At 41.3% G+C, this 18,723-nt stretch overlaps 1 protein-coding gene across 1 annotated transcript; it reads right to left on the reverse strand.

The window, feature by feature from the left end:
• Positions 1 to 5,679: 5,679 nt before the first annotated feature.
• On the reverse strand, positions 5,680 to 14,145 carry rnf208 (ring finger protein 208). Its single transcript, XM_029445439.1, has 2 exons — positions 13,346 to 14,145; positions 5,680 to 7,862 (listed from the first exon to the last, which is right to left on the reverse strand). Exon 2 carries the CDS (start codon positions 6,815 to 6,817, stop codon positions 6,041 to 6,043), a length of 777 nt encoding a protein of 258 aa, XP_029301299.1. The 5' UTR covers positions 6,818 to 7,862; positions 13,346 to 14,145; the 3' UTR covers positions 5,680 to 6,040.
• Between the last annotated feature and the right edge of the window lie 4,578 nt (positions 14,146 to 18,723).

Here is an 18,723-nt window from a genome sequence, read left to right on the forward strand (position 1 = left end):
TCTGGCCGACTCCGTCCATACCTTTACAGCTTTCAGCCACCCAGCCCCTACCCATATAATGTAAATGTAAACACATAAGGGACCAGTACATTCAGGAAATACATGTTTATTTAAAATATGTATTACTTGTACAGACATGTTTATAAGATGTATGTATTTTAATTGCATATATACATTTTATTCAGTGTGGGAGTCCCTAGCATCTTCAAGGGAACTGTTGTAAACAAAGGTTGCAGACTTTGCCTGCCTCAAGGCTAGCTGAAGGCTACATTATTTTTGGTCAAAGCATTGACATCTTTCCCTCAGCTTTGGTCACTTGGTTTGCCTCTGAAACAGTTCTTGTCACAAATGGAGTCATTGACAGTGTATGTTTTTGTGCCTCTTGGGCGTGCTTGTGCTTGTGCTTGGACGCTTTTTCATGCCGCCGAACATCGCAGAATAAATTAAAAAAACCAGACGACAACCTCAGTGTCCTTAACTGTAGACATACTTAAAAACATTTGACCCTGTTTTATTTTAACAACCACACACAACCAAAATACCTGGGGATACAAAATAGTGTATATAGTATATATATATATACACTTTGTTGTGAACATGAATACATCGGGTGCAACAGCACATAAAAAAAGACTAATCTTACTTTAATAAATATGTATCACATGTAGAAGAATAGTGGGTGGATGTGGGTACTGTACTGTATGTATGAGCATGGATGCATAGGTTTGTTTATGTATAAGTACATAAAAAAAAAAAACTTTCATCAGGGCAACAATAGATATGACTGTGGGCACTGACTCAAAATATTTTTTTTGTGTTTCCAGGAATGTATTTGATCTTGTGCGTTTGACCAGATGCTGCCACTGTTCACCAGGGAATGTAGATCATATCTGCAGACAGGAGTGTGCACTCTACACATTCCTGCACTCTCAGATAAATCTGTGTTTGTTGAAATGACGAAACAGAGTTTACTGTTTCCGTGTCACACACATACCGTAATGCTGCATATCCACTGAGGAATTTTAACATGTTATGTTACCCATCTCATCTACTGACACTCATGAATGCATGGGTTAGGTAGTTTAGGACATGTATGTCATAGAAGGGAGTTTTGTTTCCGTCTCAAGTTTTGGGAAACATTTTATTGGCAGTTCTGAGAAAGTTTATGTCTTACTTCATTCTGAATGCTGTCTGTGAATGTGTCCATGTCATGGCTTGTTCTTGTTATGTCTTGGATTTCTTACAGGTGTAATTCTAACATTCTAAATAACATGTGCAAATGAGTCACTCTATTCCCACGATTTACTGACAGAAGAGAGCGGGTATGAACATGCAGCTCCGCGCTGTGACAGGACAGATGATGGGGAGAGGCGTGGTGAAGCAACAGAGGCGGATCAAACGGGATGTTTTGAATTCTACTTCACCAGTTCCCCTCAGCTAAAGACTGCGTATGTTGTCTCCTTCATTCTCCTGCTGCAGATCAGAAGCAGAGGTGTGAGGGACAAAGGGAAGATGAATCTATACAGGAGCTTTGGAAACCTTATGGAGGCATGGGTAACTGAAGAAGAGCAGTGTTCGGACTCAACATGTCTTGGAAATGATGATGAAGACCCTCCAACGCCTTCCTCCGACATGGGGACAAACCTGCGCACAGCATCGGTGGACTCTGGAGTGGAGACAGCCAGCTCTGTCACGTCCTTACCTGCCACTCCCTCTTCTGTCTCAACAGAGATAGAAATAGACACTTTTACACCAGAAAGAGAACGGGACGGACTCACTCTGGCCTCAACATCACAGTCTCCTGTCCTCTTCTCTCCTGTGCCTCCCTCTTTCTCCTCTTCCTCCCCGCACCTCTGTCCCAGCAGAGCTCAGGAGAGCGCCACAGCTTTGCACTTAAAAGTGGAGCAATTACTAAAGAAGACTGACTCCAAACGTCTAAACAGCAACCCAAAAGAGCCGCTCACAGTGGATGTGGTACTCAGGCGAGGACCTGGAACATCTTTTTTACCCAAACGGCCCACATCGGAGTTAGTGAGAGGTCAAAGGTCAGGGAGTTTTGGCCCAAGGAGGACAGTCAACCCATCAGTGCCCACGAGGCAGATGTCAGACATATGCAGACGGCCGAGGTCTATGATTTGTACCAAGCAGCCAGCTCAGACAAGATCAGAGGTGAGATAATGTTAACGCCACAAACCAAAAAGTGTTCAAATTTTTAAGAATTCAGATTTTTTGGGGAGGAAAAAACAGAAGAGATAACAAATATTTCCATATGTGTCTGCTCTATTTTTGTTCTTTTATTGCGACTAGTTTCAAGACGACATAAGTTTCATGGTAACATGTGTGGTCTTGCACAGCCCAGGCTTGTAAATGTAAAAGGAAAGCCTGAAAGAAAGTCCCAGAAGTTTAACAAAGTATCTACCTTTACTGTAGTTAAAGGGTGACAACACACCAAGTTGCTCTCGAATATAAAAGCAGGACAGACATGTCATTAGTCACACAGGATCTCTTTCATGCTCAAAACCTGTCACAAGCCCGTCTACGGAGCGAGGATCGTAAACCAGTCTGCCCAGGTGTCTTTACGCCCAAAGGCACGACACAAATGGATTAGAGTCGTGCGGGGGCAGTTTAGCAGTCAGAGGGAGAAAAAATGTTTTTATATTGACCAACAATGTGAACAAACATTGGATACATTCCTCTTTAGATTTGCCATGCATTAGTCAGAGAACCAGTTCATGTTGATAGAGCTGTTGAAAGTAAACAGGTTTAATTGTAACGTTTGCGTCTAAATAAATCTTCAATGTTTTTCTAGTCATTGGGTGTGTGTCGGTCGGTTTCCTTGTATGAGGGCCAGAATTATTGGAATACTGAGTATTAATGCCAAGTAGATATAATTACCCAGTTATTTAGCAATTAGTGTAATTAAATGTAATTACGCTTTCATTATTCTGTCTTGACAAAATGGGCGGAGAATTTCATAATCATCAAACTCTCTGAGATGATATTGAAATAGTAATTATCTCTAATTCTGCAGTATTCTTTTCTTTTCCTCTGAATGAAGTTGGTTGATCAATATAAATGATTTGAATTAGTTATAATTATAAATTGAATATCTTTGAGGTCTGCACAGTTGGTCAGACAACAAATTCAATTTGAACTTTGATTGATATTGTTCACTATTTTCTGACATTTTGGAGACAATTATGAAAACAGTGATTGTTGCAGAGCCAACACTACTGATCAATAACACTGAGCATGGACGAGGCTGCACTTAGGGGCAGGAATGTTTTGAGCTAAATGCTAACTTCAGCATGCTAACATGTTCCCAATGACAAGTTAACATGCAGATGTTAAACAGTAGTTCTAATGTTGACCATCACCAAGCTAACATTGTGTAATTATCACTAAACACAATCACCCAGATTATTGCAATTCATCCTGAGGGAGACATGAATGTCTGTATACAAGTTATTCCATCCATACATGATGCCCTCTATGATTTGTTTATACTGCAGCATTTTGCAGGATTTCTCAAACACTGTTTGAGTGTTTGAACAGCAATAACTTTTAAGTTGACTAAGCTTGTATACATTGTGTTGTTAGTGTATTCTATAAGGTAAAGCTTTTCCTGCTTAATGATGTGTGCAGGACCTTGGTGCGAAGCAGAGGAAAGGACTGAGTCCTGGGCTCTGCTACTTGGAGCAGGTGTGCCAAATGTTAGAAGAAGTTGCCAGACAGCAGATGCACAGCCGAGCGTTACAGATGGAGACAGATGCCCTGCGGGAACATCAAGACATTGAAGTGAGCCAGGTAAATACATTAATGTATCACATATTTGCAAAGCAATTAATAAGTTGTAATCATACTTTCCACAGTATTTAAACATGAGCTTGTCAAAACTGGTGATGACACAATGTCTTCTTGCAGGCTTGGGGTTCACATGAATCAAAGCATGATTAAAAAAACGTTTCCTATCACTTGACTCTTTCAGACTCTTGAAGCTTGTCAGAGTGACTCTAAAGCTGCTGAGGAGGACCCCTCTTCTTGTCGAACGCTTGAAAATACAGAAAGTGCAGATCACAGTTCCAGTGAACCCCAGCAGCGGAAAGATTATTCTCACAGACATTTTCGGCAGAGATCAGCTTCAGACACAAATATTTCAACAATGCATTTAAGTGAGTACACCATAGTACACCAGTTTCTTTATATATTCACCTTTTGTGGTTTTGTATATTCAATATATGGGGAAATGTTTCAAATATATATATTGTGTGTACTGTAGCTTTAATATTGTGTGTGTGCTTGGTGTAGAAAAGGTAAAATCAGACTGCAGAGGGCAGCATCTGAGTACAGATGACCTGCTAGAGAAGGAAGAGGAAGACCATGAAATGCAGGTAAAGAATAAATACATTATGTCCTTTGCATTGTGTTATAGTTTTATAAGAAATATGTTATTTTTTTCCTCATAACATTCTATTGTTTTGGTTGACACATTTTGTATTGTGTCTTTTTCAGGTGTCTGAAAAAGAAGAGACGAACAAAACTAACAGGAACTGGAAGATACAATTTGGGACTTTCACAAGAGCGTCTGCAGTGAGAGATTCAAAGGGGTGAGACATTGCATATATAGCTGTGACCTCAAAGGGGGCACTATTATTAATCTCATATGATGCATGATGCTCTGAGGAAATGTGCTGCTACAACTCGGCAGCCGGCCACACTGACGCAGTGGTCCAGAGCTAATGCACAGTAGATGCAGAGTTGATTTTCAGACTGTTCTTCTGCTCCTCTTGAACATTTTGTCCATTTTTCATGAAACTTATCTGCTTCCAGGTTTTCTACAATGACTCTGTTAAATGAATTTGTTATGTGTGCAGCCAACAGACGCAGTCATCTGAGAAAAACTCTGCCCGACGACGGCTGAGCCAGCTGTTCAGGAGGAAGACGAAAACTGTGCCTGTGTAAATGGACCACAGTGTGTCTGTCATGATGTTTGTACATTTTGGTTTCAATTCCGAAGAGGAGGAAGCTTTCCTTTAAAGGTCTTGGCAGTGCCACTGCTATCAAACTGACTTCCTATTCAGCCCATGAGATGTAGAAATCTGCCATGTTTATTTATTGTCTGCTCTATACTTGCCTTTATTTCTTATAATGATAAATAATGTTTTTTCTATGAAACAGTTTTTTCTCTGTAATGTAATGTCATAGCACTACAAACATCAAACTTGTATCTGTAATAAGCTAAAAGAAGAACCAGTCATATGCATTGTACATGATGTAATATATTGTAAATATATATAATTATCCTTCATTTTGTTTTGGTGTATTTCTGCAAAAAAAGAAAAACCGACATGAACAATCTAATATGACTATTCCACATGCTTTCTAATGATGAAGGATTTAGTCTATAAATTGTTCTATAAATGTTATAAAAGTTTTCAGAGCCCAAAATAAAGCCTTTTTTCATAAAGGGTAAGCAAAACCATCAAAGCCATACAAAACAATTTAAACCCCCTTAAACTGTGCACAAAACCCATAAGAAAATACTTTACCTCATTAACCATTAACCCCTTATTTACAGCAAAACATCAACGTCATAGTGCACTAGAAAAAGGAAAGTCATAATTCTGCAGCCGAATCCTGTCTGTAACGTGACGGATAACAAGTGCAGGCCACACAGAGTTACTTTTATCATTATTTATCTTTATTCACCTAGGTTGGGGGGATAGACCTCCCCTGGCATTCCCATGTAAAGAGATGTCAATGACAAACACGTCCAACCAAACGAGAGAGGGTGAATAGGATTCCAGTCCATACATAAAATACATTTATTTACTATTTATTGAACCATCGGCATCCATTAGTCCCACATAGCATCCATCTGTGCTATTAAATATATAGAGATAACATCTGTGGAGGGATTTATTTACTGAATGTGTGTGTGAGAGGGGGGGTTGGCAGAAAGGGTATAGCTTATAGACGAAAAGAGTGGTAGTGGGGGGTAGCGTTGAGTCCAAGTCATGCCTGCAGTGTCCCCCCTTGTCTACATGATGCCACAGGAAGACAAGGGGTTGGCGATCTGGCAGGTGCAGGCTGACTGGCAGTATTGGCGCACAGTCTGGTAGCAGCTGCGGTCGGCCTCCCCGCCCCACTGCACGGGCCCGTTGGGGTCAGAGGGCAAGCGGCTCAGGATGCTGGTGTTGATGGCCAGAGCAGCCAGGCCATAGTCAGTGAACAGCACTGTCTCACGCCTGCATGTGGGGCAGGAGATGAACTTGTACTTGGGACAGGACTCGTAGAGGATCTGCAGGCACTCCTCACACACAGAGTGCAGACAGGAGAGGATGCGTGGACGCTTGCCGGCGAAGTTGTAGGTGTGACCGCAGGTGGGGCAGTCCAGGGGTTCGCAGGGCATCACAGGCCCAGACGACGAGGAGGAGGAAGTGGAGGAGGAGGTGGAGGAGGAGCGCAGCACGTACTGGTTGACTATGACGTCTTCCATCTTGTAGTGGAACTGGTGGTAGCAGATTTCGTTGGCACTGGTTTTACGCTGCGCCAGGAAGCTCTGCTCCCGGCGCGTCATGGGGACCGAGGGGGACACCATGTTCCGTGGAGACCCTGTGATGTCCAGGGTCATGTCGCTGCAGGCCTGGTTGACGATGATCTCGCCTTCACCTCCACCATCCCACGCCACTCTGGGGGGCGGGGCATAGCGCGGCTGGGTGATGGGCACAGGGCACTCTCTGGGGAACTTCTCCGACTGGATGATCTTGACGGTGTCCATGGGGATGGTGACGGGCTGGCGTCTGAGGCAGGACATTCACGCGTTTTTGGAGGCGGAAGAGAGAGGGGCTGCGGCTCTGATCAGCGCTGGACACCCCTGCCTGGTTCTGGGCAAGAGGAAAAAGCTTAGGCTCTTTCTCAGAAGTCAGCCATTCGAGGGAACATGGGGACGGATGGTTGCCTCCATGTTTCCCTCAGATATCCCCCTTGCTGTGCGCTATAGTCAGCCTGTGTCTTTATGAAGGGAAGACTGATAGAAGAGATCAGCCAGAGCACCTCAATCCTATTCTTTCACAGCTGATATGTACAGATATGACAGTCCAGCTTACAGTATCTGACCAGTGTTGACTACTTAAAGGTAGCTTTTTGTTGTTTTTACTCACTTATGCTGATGTTCCTGTGCCGTCTCTGATGGCTATTTGCAGAAACGTATATTCACACACAAGGACAGTTAGTACTTTAGCACAAAGATATGTTTTCACTCAGTGATGACACTAATACATATTCTCATATGCACACAGATGCTCACATATAAACATACAGTACAGGTTGGTGGATTTCTGCATTCACAGCGTGGTGGGGATTGAGTTCAGGCAGCACAGAAAGGTCCTAGAGCTATTGTCTGAAACTATATCCTGTGGCCTGCCAAGGAAACTCTCGCCTTCTCAAACGAGCTTTTACACGTGGTTCTCGCTCTCAAACGCCCGCTTAACTTCCTGTTTTTGGCTGCGGGTGTGTTACACCTCGACTCGAGTGCGTGAGAAAGAAAGAATAACCTCCAGTCTCTCTCTCTGCTCTTGTTCCAGTTTAGTCAGGTGACCCTGTGTGACCCTCTAAGTGGATTGATTGATAAGAAAACAGGGAGGAGGTCTTTTTTTGGGAGGTGTCCTATAATGCTCCAGAAAACTGTTGGAATTATTCCTTCAAGCTCCAAGGCTCCTGAATTCCTAAGAGGTGGTAGTGAAGATTTTCAGACAGTCCTCCCAAGTGATAACAGTCTGAAGGATGCCTCTGTGCTTGTCTCCCCTTTTTCAGTGTCTCAAACTCATTACGTGTCCTCAGGAATCCTTTCATCCATCTACCTGTGGAAACAATAAAGAGATTTACATTAATATAATACATTTCTGCTCTGATAAAGTGAATTTTACTTTACAGGGAATGTAAATGTAGGTTTCCCTCATAAATATACAACACGTTTTGTTATTTTGACTAACGTATGTAGGTGTACGCCATTTTCATTGTGTTTCATTGAAAGAATATTAGCTTTGAGATATTACTTTGACGCACTCCTTCGGGCTTTCTGTGTGTGATTGACTGGATTAGGAAAGAATCTACTGTAGCTTCATGAAGATCAGTTTCTTTGTGTTTATCTGATGACAGATGCCGTCACCTTTGCATCCTGGCCTCAATCCAGGTGTGTTTCTTAAAAGGGTGAGACGATTATCATGTTGCCACATGCTCTATGACGTGCCTTATTTTTGTAGAAACACAAACAGTGTGCCACAAAGTCGGAACATTTTGTTAATATGTGCCGTGCAATGACAAACGCAGCACACCTACTGTGCCTCTTACGTCTGTGGTGGGTGCAATTCAGAACACTAATAATATGCTTTTTAGGAAAGTTTTTAGGGCGGATTGTACAGGTGTACCTAACAAAACTGATTGTATATACAATATATATGTTTTATGATCTTCTTTTTTACATCTGAGATTTTATCATTCTGCAGATTCTCTCAAAATAATTGTATTTGTCATGTATTAGCAGACAGACTTGTTTTATTCAGTGTAGTGAAGATTAATGATGCCCTTAGTGTGAAAAACAAACTCCCAAAATGGGCACACTTAAAACCTTTAAATATTTTATAATATAAGAACTAGAAGGTAAGCATTTAACTGACGGGTAACTAAACAAATGCGTCCTGCTTCCTGTCAGCAATGTGTCACATCTTGTCAGTTGCGTCAGTTAGACTCTAAATTTACGTGGGAACAGGTTACACTCTGCATGGAGGGTTTGTGTCATACTGTGTGTGGGTTTATGAAAAAGAACAAGTGTATGGATGTAACTTTTTTGCTTTTTTGCTTGACCCAAACAATAGCTGCCAACCAGCAGAGGAGGGAGGATGACACATCTTTCATTCTCTTCACGGCTGTCAACAGTGATGATTCATTAAAGAGAGAAAAAGAAACTGTGCAGAGGAGGTGACCTACATGCCGAAGAAGAGAGAGAGAGGGAGAGAGAGAGAGAGAGAGAGAGAGAGAGAGAGGGAGAGAGAGAGAGAGAGAGGAGAGAGAGAGAGAGAGAGAGAGAGAGAGAGAGAGGAGAGAGAGAGAGAGAGAGAGAGAGAGAGAGGAGGTCTGGTCCTTGTTTCTATTTATGGTTTGTTATCTATGCACTTCTCCTTTCCTGCCCCCAACCCCCTGCTGAAGATTCACACCAAATGAGAGAGATGAACCTAACAGGCGGAAGTGCTTTAGCCCATTACTTCCACGTTATGCAGCAAACAATATTGGGCAAGCAGGCAGAAGTTTTGTTTCTCCACTTTATCCTTTCTCAATGAATATGTTGACATACGCTAACCCTAACCACACTCAAACACAGCTAGCCAGTTCTGCTATTAGCCAGAATCACTCAAAATCTCACCAAAGGTGTTCCTCCAGCATTGCAGTGCTGCAACACTTCTACCAAAATAACTTCTGTTTCTTTCTCATTCTCTCGCACACGCAGTATGCATTCATACACGTTTGATAAAGATAGTGATATAGTGCTTTTAGAAGATATTTACGCGAGACATTTCTGAGAAACAATCATCATGAATATATATATATATAAATATATATAATAGCCTTACAGGTGCAGGCATTAATAGTGTAATACAGATTGATTAGAATGTAACAGTTAACAGCAGTCAACCTGTAAGATAAGTAAAATACAATATTTTGACTATATCACAATGTTATGATAATTGTTTGATATTTATATTAAATCACTACATGGCAAATTACATAAAAATAATCTAATTGATAATGAATACAATTAACTGTGTTCTGCATGTTTTGAGACAAAACTACATAAAAACATTTAGTAACTTAATTTTTTTAGCATGTATGTAAATTCCTCGTAATCATTTATTAGACACATGAAAAACGTACATGTTGTATGATCATCTTGTCATAATTGTGGCTGGATATCAAACTGAAAGATGTCTCTGACACAATATATCTAAAATGAGCAAGTACTGATCGTTGACGTCCAATTCCTGATCAGATTTTTAGTCTTGTTTACTTATTCTATGATCTGATATTTACTGGTTTGTATCATAATTGTGCCACTTTTGGACTGTTTTATTAGGGCACATTCCTGCTTGTCTTTAGACAACATTTAACTTTAGAGTTTTGGTATTTGTTAAGTTAAGAAAAGGAAGAAAAACATCTTTGTAATTATCAAAGTAATGTTTCAAATATGTAACATTTTGGTATTAGCAACTAAACTTCATTACAGCATCAAACTATTTTAAATGATACCATATATAATACAAAATTATACTTTATCATATTGATGTTTCTCAGCTCTATACATGGTTATATACAGTATGTGCAGGAGTGTGACTTGAGTTAAATTCACACTATAGGAAGTGACGGTTTGAATTAGAGCTTGACTGATGAACCTATATCTGCTGATATTATCTTATTGCAGATATATCTGTATTGGTGTATTTATGGGCCGAAAAATAACAATAAGTACAAATGTGTTGAGGTCATTTAGAGTCAGTGCTGAGCACAAACTAATTTAAGGGATCTAAGAAATGTAAAAAAAAAGAAAAAGCACATAAAGCCAATATGTCTACACACACTTTGTGGATACAAACAGCTTGTGAGAGTATGTCTGCCTGATATTGTGGGCAGGGGTCGAGTTGATAAAACAACCAGGCTGCACGAGGAGATGAAACAGCTAAAATTACCCTCTAATTTGGTGACAGTGCTATGAAAAGGGCTGATAACTGATGCAGGCTGCTGATGGGTCGGCTTTGGCGCAGCCTCTACCTAATCGACGGAGCCCTCTCTGATTATGTAAGGAGCTCATCTCCGACCCAGCCACCATATTAACACAGTGCTGCAGCTCTCTCACAGGCTTGACATCGAGTGTGTGTGTGTGTATACATAGCTCTGGATCCTCTCCCTGCAGAGGAATTATTACACTAATGAAATCATGGCAGGCATTTGACCTCGTCATCACAAGCAAGGGGAGGAAGAGGAGAGCTGACCACAGAGATGTCAGAGGAGTTCTTCTGGGCAGCAAATTCCTCATAGCATTAAACACACACTGAGCTGCATACACAGACACACACACACACACACACACACACACACACACACACACACACACACGCACACACACACACACACACACACACACACACACACACACACACACACACACACACACACACATCCTAGAACGTTCTCACCCTCGGACGACTCCCCACCGCGTGCTCGGCACCACCCTTTACATTCCAGCGGACACACAAACAAACAGATAACAAACAGATATGAGCCTCTAAAATAAATATTTTTAAATGTGTCTACTATCAGTTATGCTACAGATTAAACTGGTACACACACCTGAAGGAAAAGGCACATAGCACCACTCGCCAAGAACATTCCTATCCTCTCACACTTCTCCCGTATTGCTTCGTCTCTTTTACACACACACACACACACACACACACACACACACACACACACACACACACACACACACACACACACACACACACACACACACACATGCACGAGGGAAGGGCACCATGTTCTGAATGAGTCATAGAGACCCTGCCCATCAGTCTGTCTCCCTGCTTGTCTCTCCCTCTTTTTCTCTCTCAATAAATATCTCTATCTATCCATCTCTCCCGCTTGCTGTCCATCCATCCATCCCTCTATCTATCTAAGTGAGCAGTCTGTTGGTCTGGACAGAACAGACGGTCCGGATCTTTGTGCCCCTACACACCACAGACCAGCAGTATGTCAGGTATGCCAGCTATGTTGAGATGTGTATCCACATTCATGCCTCGGCTGGTAAAAAGCATCGCTACACATCTCTACTTTGACCTGCGTGGGATATTATGTTTTGATTGCATAACATGTTATGCCTTTTAGCGTGATCTGAGGACAAATCCCCAGATCTGCTGTATGTGTGCTGGCTGCAGCTTCTCTCAGGAAAACATGGTGCTTGTAGGGATTCAGTGAAATATTGTGAATTATTCAAATGCATGAGGATTTGCTTCTGTGGCAAATTTAGTTTGTTACTGTATAAATGCAGATGACAGATGCAACTGTGTGTGCTGCTTGCTTTATGTTCCTTGTGTTTCCTGTTTGTTGGAGCCAAATATTCTTTTTTAATTGCATTCTTTTTTCTAAATGGGTTTTTGCTTACAATCATTTTCTGAATAAAGGATTGAATCTCTTTCACATATAACATACAGGAGTTTGATGTCAAACATAATTCTAATGCCAAGATTTAGATACCTCTACATATCGTTTCCCAGGATTCATACCCAGACATAATGTTTGGCTCTAATTATTATATTTGCAGCTGTGATAACATGCAATTATTCCATAAGCTACTGTAGGATGGCAGTGTGATGTTTGAATGGGCATAAAGTGCTTAGTTAGTATGTGGGGAGGTGTTGTTTTTAATAATTCAGCCCACTGCCATTCATCGGCCATTTTGCCTCGCAATTCATTACAGCCAAGTGCTCTTTGTTCTTGTCTATGTATCTCCCACAGCAACATTGCAGAGCTGCACACAGGCAGAAAACTAAAAAGCAATAACCATCATCGCTCTGCCTGACAGACCTCATAGAAGATTTATGAGGGGAAAGGTTTAGCAAATGTCCAGCTCTTCAATAATAACAGTGGCTTCATTGATTAAGTTCATTGATTTTTTCTTTTAAGGAGGCTGGATTAAGGTGGACAGCATTGTTGATATCGTGTGAGCTGAGACTCGAGGATCGAGGCGAAGTGGTCAAAAATATTTGGACTGTGTGATATGGAGCAGCTTTAGCATGTGGGAGGGGTGCGTTCGGGAGCAGCAGTTATGCAATCGCAGCATGGTGTACCCAGCACTCTCACTGCAGCACCAATGTATGGCCAATATGGAGATGCATTGCTGACAGCTACAGAACAGTTCGTTCCTGCCCTGTCCCTATCAACACCCCCCCACCCCCACACTGTCTGTCTGTGCAGAGGTCTGTCAAATGTCATAACCGCTGGAGACACCCTGAAGATACCACCTACACTCAAACTCACACATCATCATTATAGGTGTGTGTCTGTGAGCATATCTGTGCATCTTCATTCATGCATCCATGTGTTCCTCTGCAAAATGATGCAACAGCCACGTAATTCACTTGCACAAGGAGAGCTAGAAATAAAACATTTTGCACGAAAGCCACATTGAGGAGCCACACCTCACAGACCTGAAACGTACAGATCGCACAGATATGAAGATAAACACCGAAAAAAATACCTTTTCTGTGAAACAGGCAAAGCCGTTTCTCATTCTCACCTGTCTGCCTACGCACTTGTCTTGTTCCAGTCCTTCTCTTGCTTCCTCGCTCCTGTTCCAGTTGCCGTTGCTGTTGCTGTTGCTGATGATGTTCTGTGAAGATAAACGCTCTTAAACGTCTCTTTGTTCAGGGGGATGTCTCACCGGAGGGAGGATGTTCTCTCCTGTCCATTCGATTCTAGCAGGATGAACGACGAGCACCAGTGGAGGGAGGCAAACATGGAGGGGATGTAAGATGGAGGAAGCTGTTACAAGGTGGATGCGTCATGTCTCTGGCTGCTTTCATCGAGGCTCCACATCCATCGTTCCCCTACTCCTCTCCTCTCTGGTACCTTTGTCCTTCACTCTCCCACCCCTGCTCCTTCTCCTCTGTGCGGTGACTGAGCATCTCTCTCTGGTCTCTCTTTCTCCATCCCTCTGCCTGTAAGCCTCTCAAATTATTCAGCTTATTCTGTGCAGTGACCCGAGCTTCTGCGTTGTGTTTCTCTGTACGTCCACTCTTCTCTTCTTTCCTGCCCGTCTCTTCCTTCTGGTCTTCAGGTAAACCTGCCTTTTTCTTCTTTCCCTCTCCTCTGCTGTTATCTTTCCTCTTGACTCAGCTGCTGTTCATTCTTCCTCTTTCTCCTTCTCCGTCTGCTCCAGTCAGTGCGCCTCACAGTCACACATGCGCAGTGTTTTCACACATACATGCACACTCACACACTCTACCTCTCTGTCTCTGTGCCTCTGGCTCCCTCCTTATGCATGTGGCTTGTTTTGCGTGCCTACCCCCTCCTGTTTCTCTCTCTCTCTCTGTCTCTCTCTCTCTCTCTCTCTCTCTCTCTCTCTCTCTCTCTCTCTCTCTCTCTCTCTCTCTCTCTCTCCCTCTCTCTCTCTCTCTCTCTCTCTCACACACACACACTCCCTCTCTTTATCTGTCGTTGCTCTCTCTCGCTGCAGCACACACTGCAGTGCCTCTGCAGGCAGAATCACGTTTTCTAGTTGCCAGAGAAAATATTTTGGCCAATGAGGAACATTATCAACGCTATCCACCCTACCCCCCTTCCACGTTTAAACACACACATAAACACACAAGCTAATATATACACAAACACGCACACAGCCCTCTGAGATATGAGCCTGTTTGTGTATAAAGAAAGGATTTGCACCGAGAGCCATAAATTAGCTCGATATTAAATATTATTGCGCACACACACACACACACACACACACACACACACACACACACACACACACACACACACACATATGGTTAAGTACACTAGCCAGGCACACAGGAAATGCAGGATGCTGGTGCAAATAGATCTCATCTGAGGGAGTGCAGCACATCTGACAAAGCAAATAAAAGCATATATTCACTCACAAATACATTTTCAGGCTGCTGACTGGAAGCTTTTTTGAAAAACAGATCCATCATATTCAACACTTTGCGAAGTTTCACTATTTTCGAAAATTGTATCGATTATTCTATAAAGTAATTAATTAATTAATTAATTAATCGATAATGAAAATACTCGTTAGTTGCAACGCTATTTAAATCCTCTAAAAAAGACTTGACTGCTAAATGTGACGCTGCTGATTTTCTATAAATTCACCCAGAAACTTGAAAGCAGCCTATCAGCGCCTACCCCAAATCTGCTCATTCAGTGATGTTGCATAACAAGGATTTAATAAGTTTTGTATCTGCGCGAGCCTTCATGCTGACCAATAAATAATCCTCAAATCAAAGTGGAAAAAAACATGATGCAATTTTCAATCAATGTAAGAGGGTTATTCTTATATAATGAGGGCATCAAATGCATAACGTGATGAGAGATAATCTGAACACCAAACAGCTCCTGTTTGAAGGGTTTCAGCAGTGAGTTCTGTATAAACGTGCTCTGCTGTCAGAAGTTTGAGGAAGATTCACAGTATGTGCTCATCATTGATGCAATATGAGTTCCTCAAATGTTCTGTGCGGTTTTCTTATACTCTCTCATTTATTTTACCCAGCACCATTTTTTATGCAACTAGATGTGCTTGTTTTTACATTAGATATTCATGACCAGTGTTGTTAATCACAATGTATAGTAATGGTTTACGTAACATGAATCACCTGGTTTTGCTTTGAGTTGGAGGGAGTGTGAACTCTGTGGCTCCATGATGAGAACTTTACTTCTGGAGCGCTGCATGCAGCCAGGGTAATGTTAAGCTAGGTGTTGCTGGCCAGTAAACAGGCTACCTGTCTGCTGGTTAAACCACAATGTCTCTCGCTCTCTTATTTTTTACAGGTGTGGAATTACAAAAGATGGATGTGTTTTCGAATGCTTTGTGGCTGCTTAAATGTTGCAGACAGAGATGTGCTAAATTTACATTTGTCATTTAGCAGATGCTCTTATCCAGAGCGACTTACAGTGAACTAACTACAGGGACAACTGGAGCAACTTTGGGATGAGTGCCTTGCTCAGGGGCTCAATGGCAGCCCCTGGTATTGAACTCACAACCTTCCGCTGTTCTATTTGGAAGCCTGAACACAAGCTAAGCCAGGTTTTCACAGTGTAAGAGAGGTATGTTGTTGTTTAAGAATAGACCAAGAAAGCTGTTATTATGAACTTTTTGCAAATGTCAGTGGAACAAAACATACAACAAAAATGTGAGTGCGTGGGAGGTTTTATGGCCACGTGAACTCAGTTCAGTTGGCCAAGAACTAGGTTTATGGTGAAGTCAAGGGCGCGTGTGAGACTTGTTTACTGCTTAAAGAATTTTCCCATTACTGCCTAAAGAGGTGAAATGCAGTTCAGAGGGAGCTATAAGGAAGTGAACACCTAAATTGTATAGCTGCAAGGACAATGAGCCCTGTCTCATGCACAGAGGGCCCGTCATGCCTGAGGCATTCTTCTTTAAACAAGGCCTGGTTTTTATTTACCTGTGAGACAGTTGTCAGCAGAGAGGCTGACAACTGTCTCATAATAATATCATAGCTGCATTCATTTTTACTGCACAATTTATATATTGCTGTTAGTTCATAATATAGTTGAGTATATATCACATGTATCACAGTAACATACCTGCCTGCCATTCTGTACATTTGTTTATATATAACTAACTGCATGTTTGCTACTGGTTAGATGCTTTTAGCTGCACTGGTTTTTACTGTGTGCAGAGACAATTCTTATATAATATTATGTCATTTAATCTAATCGAAATTGTGTACATTGGTTTCCAAATGCAAAAATGAGATCTTCTGTCTGGGTGGTGACTGTCATTTTAAATCATTTTAAATATGCTAAATCACATATTCTACATAAAGGTTTTAAAAACTCTTAACCAAACACTGACCACTTTTATTGCTTTTTACTATTACATAGACAAGACGTGATCCATACTAACACAAAGTCCAAGATGCAAGTGCAGCGTTCAACAATCCTGTCTGTCAATACCTTAGTAAGTGTTTTCTATGAACATGATCAACTTTTTTGGTTACAGGAGTGAGCCCTCTGCACAACTGCAGTAAATACTGGCTCATATGCTACTTTAAAGCTCAAATAACTGCAGCCTAAACAGCTTCATAGATCAGTTTAAGTGTCCTGCTTGAAGTAACTAGTCTATTGTCCTCTGTAATGAGGTTCTTGTGCCACTAGTAGGCCACTGTGTTGTTTTATATTTTATTTTGCTTTGTGTACTGGGTCATCATGTTTTACCCTTTTTTATATATTAAAATGTTGTGTGTGTCTTGTGTTATAACTCTGATTGTGATTTTTTTAATTTTTTTATTCTTGTATTTGGACAGAATGATTCACTTTTACACTCACTACATCCCTGCTCACATGAGTTAACACAATGTCAAATAAATTAAAGGAAATCTAACACAATAACCCTGAAACAAATATTACCTTTGTAAAGCTTGTTGTGTTACATTTTTGATAAGATTCAGTCTGAGGGATTAACTGGTCATTTTTCAGATCACACATAGTTTATGGAAACATTATCGTTATAATTATTTAGATATGAATATGGCTCCGTGGTTATACAGCATTAATCTCAGAACAGGACTGGATATCAATGTGCTTTACATAAGGACATTCTGCTGACACATTTGAGCTTCTTTATGTTTTTTTTGTTGTATCTTACTCTTTCATAGACAGAATCGGAGTTTCGCAATGCATGCTGGGGTGGCAAGACTAGAAAAGTGAGCACCAACTCTACAAGGGCCGCCATATTGGATTTCTTCTCTACGTGTTTACATTGTATTTAGCTTATTCTTCAAGCGTGTTTACATTGTATTTGGCTAGTTTTTAGTGTGTAAGCATCGCTCTTCTAGTTATGGGATTTGGACACCGACATTGTGTGGTGAAAGGATGTTCAAACAGTGGGAGAAAGCTAAATAAATGGGAAGAATCTCATTGTGAGCTTCACGATTGCAAAAATTGCTACTGCAAGGCCCCGTTCGAACTATTTCCATTTCCAACAGCACTAAAGAACAATGATAGAAGGCTAGCATGGACCAAAGCTGTAAAGAGACAGGATTACAATGGGAAGTCTTGGAAGCCCAAGAAATCTTCGCGGATTTGCAGTGAGCATTTCATGCAAGGAAAACCAACAAATGAATTCCCTGATCCTGAACTCGACCTGGGGTATGTAGTCTATCTACTTGATTTATATATTGACAAATGTACTTTCTATATATTGAGTTTTATAATAATTAACAAACACAAGTTAGGTATATATTTATAATAGCTTACCCTCCAACACAACTGCAATAAGCACTTATGATATCTCCAGTTTTCTTGACTGCGCAGATCCACGCCGAATGTGGCGTATGGGACATTTTCATTGAATAAAACATTTTGCTTTCAAAAAGCAATACTCAGAATCTGCGAGAGGATTGAAAGATATTTGTTTCAACCAGCCAGAGTCAAACAGTCTAAATGCGTTGCCTTCTTTGTATTCGTTCAAAGTTCGTTTATGAAACTCGACATCGTTCCCTGGGTGGTCAGACATTAAAAATAATGTTATATCGCTGAGGTATATCGGCGGCCAAGAAGTCATGCTGTTGTTTTCTTTGACCCAGCCATCCTGCAATGTCAAGGGATCAGGCACTGAAACGCCACTCGGCATAACCAAAAGCTTAGTCTTTTCTTTTTCTGTGATTGAAAGTCTATCGTTAGCTGTTGGTTGCTCCTCAATGCCCATCTCTGATGCAGCAAACACCCTGGCAATAAACTCAAGTTTTGTTCCTGAAACCTTTAAATTCCGCTTGCGGCAAAATACTTATCAAAGCTTCGACTTTCCACATCTGAACCTCATCATAAGAAAAGAGTTCAGAACTCATTGTAGAGTAGTAGGTTTGTTTACAACACGCTTGAAGAATAAGCTAAATACAATGTAAACACGTAGAG

This window comes from Cottoperca gobio, chromosome 12 (assembly GCF_900634415.1).
Source record: "Cottoperca gobio chromosome 12, fCotGob3.1, whole genome shotgun sequence".
Lineage (NCBI taxonomy): Eukaryota > Metazoa > Chordata > Actinopteri > Perciformes > Bovichtidae > Cottoperca > Cottoperca gobio.